The sequence below is a fragment of the Amphiura filiformis genome, chromosome 14 (assembly GCF_039555335.1).
Source record: "Amphiura filiformis chromosome 14, Afil_fr2py, whole genome shotgun sequence".
NCBI classification, from domain to species: Eukaryota; Metazoa; Echinodermata; class Ophiuroidea; order Amphilepidida; family Amphiuridae; genus Amphiura; species Amphiura filiformis.
The window spans coordinates 1933574-1941338 of NC_092641.1; the positions used below are offsets into that span (position 1 = coordinate 1933574).

A 7765-nucleotide genomic window follows, 5' to 3' on the forward strand; every position below is an offset into this window, starting at 1 on the left:
AGGGGCTATCAAGATGGGTAGTGAGACGATTGATGATCACTCTGGCGAAGATCTTACCAGCAATGCTTAACAGCGATATACCACGATGGTTGTCACAAATGCGTCTATCCCCTTTGTTCTTGTAGAGGTGTATTATCAGAGCATCTTTGAAATCCTGTGGAACCTCACCTTCTGCCCAGAGTTCTTTGAAGAGCCGTGTTAGCCCGGACACAAGCTTATCTCCACCATATTTGTAAACTTATGGGGGAATGCCATCCTCGCCTGGAGCTTTGCCACTAGAAAGCTGTTTGATCGCCTTTGCTGTTTCTTCAACAGTAGGTGGTTGGTCGAGCTCTTCAATTTCTGGGCTTTGTGGTATTTCTGCAATTGCCTCCTCAGAGATTGTTGACTGGCGGTTAAGCAGCTGGTTGAAGTGCTGAGCCCATCTCTCTGTGATGAGTGATGGTTCCTTGATCACAGTATGTCCATCAAGGTCAAGTAGTGGGCTGGTTCCTCTGGAAGAAGGTCCATAGACTGCCTTGAGCTCGCTAAAGAACTTCTTGATATTCTTTGTGTCAGCAGCTTCCTGTAATTCCTGTGTCCTGTCACGCCACCAGTTGTCCTTCATCTCCCGTAGCTTCGCTTGAGCCTTTTGCTTCATATGGTTGTAGCGATCTTTCCTTGCCTTAGAGTCTTTGTTGTTGGCATATTCGATGTGAAGGGAGTGCAGTTCATCAAGCAGAGCGGTCACCGAGACATCGTTTTCATCAAACCAGCCTTTATGCTTCTTCTTTGCATAACCCAGGGAGTCAGCTGAGGCCTGATAGATTTTCTTGCGGAGCTCTTCCCAGTGGCTAGCTTCATCACTGTACTCGGTGTCTACGAGGTCTACAAAGGCAGATGCAATGTTGTCCCTGAGAGTGGCTTGTGCCTCACTGGTTGCAAGCTTGGTAACATCCAATTTCTTGGTTCGTTGGACACGTTGATGCTGTCGGCTCAGTTTGAAGCAGATGGACACTTTGCTTTTCAGGAGGGCATTGTCCGAGTGACACGTTGATGCTTTGGCTGCACGAGTAAGTTTGCCATCATGCCAGTCTCTCTGGGTAATGATGATGAAGTCGATTTGGTGCCAGTGACCAGAGCGTGGATGTCGCCAAGTTGTCTTGAAGCTGTCTTTCTGGGTATACAGTGTGTTGGTAATGACCAGCTGCTTCTCAGCACACAAGGTCAGCAAAAGGGTGCCATTTGAATTTTCCTTTCCAACTCCATGATGACCAAGGACTTTCTGCCATGCTGCATGATCTGATCCAACACGAGCATTGAAGTCACCAAGTAAAAACAGCTTGTCAGAACGTGGTACTGACTGAATGATATTGTCCAGCTCCTCATAGAATTCTTCCTTGGCCTGGTCTGAGTATGCCATTGTTGGGGCATAAGCGCTGATGAAGGTAACAAAGCCACTATTCACTTTCAGCCGCATGATAGCAAGTCTGTCGCTGATACCCTGTGGGAGCTTGTGAAGGAGTTTAAGATGCTGGTTCCGTATGGCGAACCCAACTCCTGATTTTCTGGCTTCGCTGGCTGGCTTGCCACTCCAAAAGAATGTATAGCCACATCCATGTTCTTCAAGTTGTGAAGTGTCTGGGAGACGAGTTTCAGAGAGTGCTGCTATATCAATGTTATAACGCTTCAGTGCTTTTGCTACTACAGCTGTTCTGCGTTCAAGGTTGTTTGGGTTGTCCTGAAGGGTCCGGACATTCCATGCTGCAATATTGATATTTGTCTTTCCTTCACGTTGTTTACGTTTAATTATAATTCTTGCTGTACCGCTAAATTGGATAATCAGCTCGCCACGGCGAACGAGCAGATTACAAGTGGAATGAGCTTCTTTTAGGACTCCTTTTATCATCCCCTCCCCTTCCGGGGAAAGCAGTGCTGTCCCGTGGGCTGGGCTGCTTTGTCACTCGGGCAGGATACAAGATGAGTCGTCATTCCAAGTCGACGTCAAAGCGACCACCACACCCGAGTCGCCTACGTGGAGATTCATGGCTAGAGGCTCCCAGTAGTATCCTCCACCTGCCTCCATCGTCATTAGTCCCTCGCCGTAGGACTTGAGAGAAAAACCTGCACATGTTTTAGGAGTAACAGAGTTGTGCGCGTCCGATACCCCTCTCTCTTCCTGTGGACATCAGTTACTGCAGGTACGTTGCCGCAACATGCAGAGGATGGACACAGGTGCAGCAACTGGCCAGGATCCTCGTCTTTGTGGACTGCCCTTTTCACTGGTTGCGCCAGCTTTCGCAGTTCATCCGCCTTCCGCCGTTGACCGCTATCCCATCCCTAAATATCAAGGATTTGCTCGGTTTTTTGGCGCCGACCATCCCGCCAGTTGTAGAGTGGGTACAATTAGCTATTGTGCACTTTTTGTAGACGTTAGCTGGGACTTACTAACCCCATGCACAGCCTCCCCGCTCTACCCGGATGCAGTTTAACGTCATACCCAGTTTAGCTAATACAATTTGTTGAAGGTATTTCGTTTTATACCGGAAATGACCCCTTAATGACCTTTGACCCCAAATCTGTGTACACCACATAGACACTGGGTAATAACAATTCGTGTGTGCAAGTGGCGTCGCTGTCATACTTAAGTTGTGGGAGAAGATGCATTTTAGTTGAAATCACGTTTTTGACCCATATGACCCCTGCATGACCTTTGACACCATGAGTTTCATATGACATGTAGGGGCACGGTCAATGATCATAGTGACCAAGTTAGGTCAAAATCGATGTAAGTATGTGAGTGCTAGAGCAAATGTAATGGGTGACAGAAGAAAGAAAGAAAGAAAGAAAGAGGAACTAGAGATAATTTGCGCTCACAGAGCGCAGACAATCGCATGGCATGTAACCCTTTAATGACCGTTTGACCTGACCTTTGACTTTAATGTTTCCCGGTTCACGAGATTTGTTGTCACCGAAATTGAGCCCCATACCCCTTACAGAAAATGAAATTACAGTATAAAATTTGACCCCAGATAACATTTGTCCTGACCCCTGCAAAGTGTTCCATCCAACATATTCCCCCTGGTCATTAAGTTTGTTGTCACCGAGTTTGAGCCTCGTACCCCTTACAGATGTCCAAAAAATGCATTTCTAAAATTTGACCTTTGCATGACCTTTGACCTGACCCCTGCAAAATGTTCCCCTGGTCATGAGATTTGTTGTCACTGAGTTTGAGCCCCATACCCCTTACGGATGTTGAGATAATGCAATTGTAATATTTTACCCCCTTAATGACCTTTGACACCAATTATTTGTACAACTTTTAAACACTGGCTAAAGGCGATGCAGGTATGCAAGTGACGACATTGTATTATGTAATCTGTGGAAGAAGAAGCATTTTTAGTGAAAATCATACCCCTTACGGATGTCCAGAAAAGTTAATTATAAGATTTGACCCCAGATAACCTTTGACCTGACCCCTGCAAAGTGTTCCAAAATAGTCCCCTGGTCATTAAGTTTGTTGTCACAGAGTTTGATTCCCGTACCCCTTACATATGTACAGAAAATGCATTTCTTAAATTTGATCTCTGCATGGCCTTTGACCTGACCCTGGTAAAATGTTCCCCTGATCATGATATTTGTTGTCACCGAGTTTGAGCCCCATACCCCTTACGGATGTTGAGATAATGCAATTGTAATATTTTACCCCCTTAATGACCTTTGACACCAATTATTTGTACAACTTTTAAACACTGGCTAAAGGCGATGCAGGTATGCAAGTGACGACATTGTATTATGTAATCTGTGGAAGAAGAAGCATTTTTAGTGAAAATCACATTTTGGCCATAATGACCTTTGGATGTCCTTTGACCTCAATTTTTTTTTTTATATTTCACATAGCCAAAACGGCTTTTATTTCCCTGTGCTCAATGGGAGAAAAACATGTATACAGAAAATGAAAAACTACACAGAATTACATAATGCAGGAGAACATTGATAAAAAAACATTACATGATGTTTGAAAAGAGCGCAATCCATTACAGCTTTTTAAAAAGAATGGTGAAAGTTAACAACACATCTGTTCTAAAACATGCCATTTATCAATAAATTTGTGCATTGTATTATTAGTAATAGCAATTCGTTTCTCAAGCTTGTAATGAAATTTAATCAATTGCAGAAAAGACACAAAAGATGGCTTTTGGTTTTAAATCTACTGTCATAAATAACCTTTTTGATTAAAATGACACATATATTCAATAAAGTCTCAGAACCAAAACCAAAAATAATATGCTTATAGTTTAAATCAATGTTTCCATCAATATTGTCTATATACCATGATCTAAAATCATCCCACATTTTCTTCGCATATTTACAATCCCAAAACAAATGGTTCAAAGATTCAGGAGAGTTATTACAAAAGGTACACATTTCACTGTTCACAAGGTTCATCTTATACAGTCTACTATTTGTCATTAGACAATTAAGATTAATCTTATATTGAAAAATCCTGGTTCTTATATCATAAGTTGGCTTGAAAGGCATAAGATAAATAACACTCCATTCATCGTCATTAATATTAAACTCATTCTTATACTTTTTCTGTGATGTTGGAGGCTCTTGTATTCTCTGTACAAAAATACGATTAATACATTGAGATGTCATTTTACTAATATTGATTTCTTTATCTTCATGATACAACACAAAACCTTTAGGAGTACAAAGATCCCTGTCAAAACCCTGTTTCAAAACTTGTTTCCATGAGGAGGAATTGCATCAATAATGCTCCTCCATTGCAAAAAATACTTCTTAAAAATCCCCCTATCACTCCAGACCTTGAATGGAACAATCGTACCATCAGTGTAAAATAAGTCGCTTACTAACTTCATACCGTGGATCACAAAATGCTGAAAATAGATGGACTGGCGATTCACAAGGATGCGACGATTGTTCCAAATACATTGCTGGTGTGGGTCGACATTATCAGGATTTGTTAAATTAATATACGAAATCAACATATCTTTATAAAAGGATGGAATATGCCATTTCATTATTTGCTTTGGGGAGATATTGCAATAAAAGATTAAATCATTACCATATGGGATGATAAATTCATTCAAAATAATTTTCCAAGGTGCTGAAGTGGTATTGTATTTACTAACCCACTTAATTTTCTGAGCAGCAAAATAGATTTTACATCAACCATTTTCAGCCCTCCTTGGTCAATTTCACCAATAATTGTGTTTCTCTTAACAAAACCTTTACCTCCATTCCAAAGAAAATTATAAATAATAGTGTCAATTTGCTGAATCACATGGTCAGGGATATGAATGACTGATGCCAAATAAATAAATTTTGATAATGCAAATGTTTTGATCAAGAGGATTTTACCAGAAAGGGTTAAGTTTCTAGTTTTCCAAATATTTAACAGAGTCTTTATATGCTTGATTTTTGGAACAAAGTTCAGATTCCCAGCAGCATCATTATCATAAGAAAAATACACACCCAATGCCTTAACAGGATTGTTTGGCCACTCAACATTCAATGGTTTTTCTTTGCAATTTCTCTTAGAACCAAGCCATAATGCTTGAGATTTACTTACATTTAATTTCAATCCAGAGACCTTAGAGAAAAGATCTAAAACCTTTAAAAGATTATTTGCTGACTGAACGTCATTTAAAACACATGTAGTGTCATCTGCATACTGAATTAACTTAAGTTCAAAGTTATTCACAATTATACCCGAAATAGATGCGTCTTCACGTATTGAACATGACAATAATTCAATCGCCAAAATAAACAAGTAAGAGCTCAATGGGTCGCCCTGCCGCACGCCGCGCCCCACCGAAAAGTAATGTGATGTAAGCCCATTATTAAGAATACAACTACTAATATTAGTGTAAAGGGCTTTGACATACTTGACAAAACTTGGACCAAAATTCATTCGATTTAAAGCTTAAAAAATAAAGTGACCTCAAGTTGATCATGTAACATTTGTGCCCCAACCCAATGGTCCTTGTGACCAAATATGGTCACATTGGCCTAAATCATATGGCTACGATGGCTCGTTAAAAGTTTGACAGAAGAAAGAAAGAAAGAACTAGAGCAACTGTGCCCTTTGCAAGGGCACGAGGTAAGTTAGGCGGATGACTGTGACGATCTGATCAAGCAGCAATACTGTGCTGGATAGTATTAATTTTAATAAGACTGTTTCATTAATTGCCGTTTTAATATACCTTGATCGTGGAAAGCTGGCATTTTGAAAACTGGACCTTTGACCTCTGCATGGCCCCCTTAATGACATTAAATGAATTTTAAAATATTTAAAACATGTTCAGAATGTCATAAGGATCATTGCATTTAAATTTCAGCTCAATTGAAGCATTTTGAAAACTTGACCTTTGACCCCTTTATTGCCCCTTAATGACCTTAAATTAATTTTAGAATATTTTCAACATGTTTAGAATGTCATAAGGATCATTGCATTTAAATTTCGGCTCAATCGGAGCATTTGGAAAACTTGACCTTTGACCCCTTTATGACCCCTTAATGACCTTAAATAAATTTTAAAATGTTTTAAACATGTTTAGAATGTCATAAGGATCATTGCATTTAAATTTCAGCTCAATGGAGCATTTTCGGTTAAAATGACCTTTTTTGACCCCTGTGACCCCTGGATAACCTCTGACGTTAAACAAATCCATAAATTTTGTAGCCAGCTACCCAATACTGCTTGTGACTGAGTTTGGTAAAAATCCGATTAAGGATGTGGAAGTAGTAGCAAATTGTGAGAAGAAAGAAAGAAAGAAGAAAGAAATGGCAAGAAAGAAATAAGTTAGGCTGCCCGCCTAACTTAATTAGCTGTGGTCTAAGACCACGAACACAGCCGTGTTGTGACCCCTTAATCACATTTGACCCCAAAATATATGAAAACCCCATAGACATTGGCTAATGTCAATGCACGTGTCCACGTGGCATCACTTTGCTATGCTTTTTGTGGCAGAAGGGGCATTTTGAAGGTATATCGTTTTATACCGGAAGTAACCCCTTACTGACCATTGACCCCAAATGTGTGTACACCATATAGACACTGTGTTATAACAATGCATGTGTGCAAGTGGCGTCACTGTCCTACGTAATTTGTGGAAGAAGAAGCATGTTTAAGGTATTTCGTTTTATACCGGAAGTGACCCCTTAATGACCTTTGACCCCAAATAAAATAATACCAAATATAAACTGGGTAACAATTATAATCCATGTGTGAACATACCGTTACTGTGCTAAGTTTTTCTTAGCTAATAGAAAATTTTGAAGGTATTTCGGTTTATACCGGAAGTGACCCCTTAATGACCTTTGACCCCAAATATGTGTACACCCCATAGACACTGGGTAATAACAATGCATGTGTGCAAGTGGCGTCTCTGTCCCACATAATTTATGGTAGAAGATGCATTTTAAAAGAATTTCTTTTTATACCGGAAGTAACCCCTTAATGAGCTTTGACCTCAAATAAAAGAAAATACCACTTATACATTGGGTGACTGCGGATCATATGTGAACATACCGTTACTGTGCTATGTTTTACTTAGCTAATACAAATTTTTGAAGGTATTTCGTTTTATAGCGGAAGTGACCGCTTTATGACCTTTGAACTGCCTCTTCTTCCAGAAATAACATGTGATGGTGACATGCTTAGGTCATGTGACTTGACTTTGGTCGGTGTCTATAGGGTGTTCACAGATAAGGGGTCAAAGGTCATTAACGGGGTCATTTCCGGTCTGATTGTTCC

General features: G+C 40.2%; 1 protein-coding gene across 1 annotated transcript; it reads right to left on the reverse strand.

Annotated features, from left to right (window-relative positions):
* Nucleotides 1-238: 238 nt before the first annotated feature.
* Nucleotides 239-1888, reverse strand: LOC140170526 (uncharacterized). The gene has a single exon (XM_072193879.1). It carries the CDS (start codon nt 1886-1888, stop codon nt 239-241), a length of 1650 nt encoding a protein of 549 aa, XP_072049980.1.
* Nucleotides 1889-7765: the final 5877 nt, after the last annotated feature.

Excerpts from the sequence above, each read along its gene's own strand:
- LOC140170526 (XM_072193879.1), bottom strand. The coding sequence starts at position 1,888 with ATGATAAAAGGAGTCCTAAAAGAAGCTCATTCCACTTGTAATCTGCTC.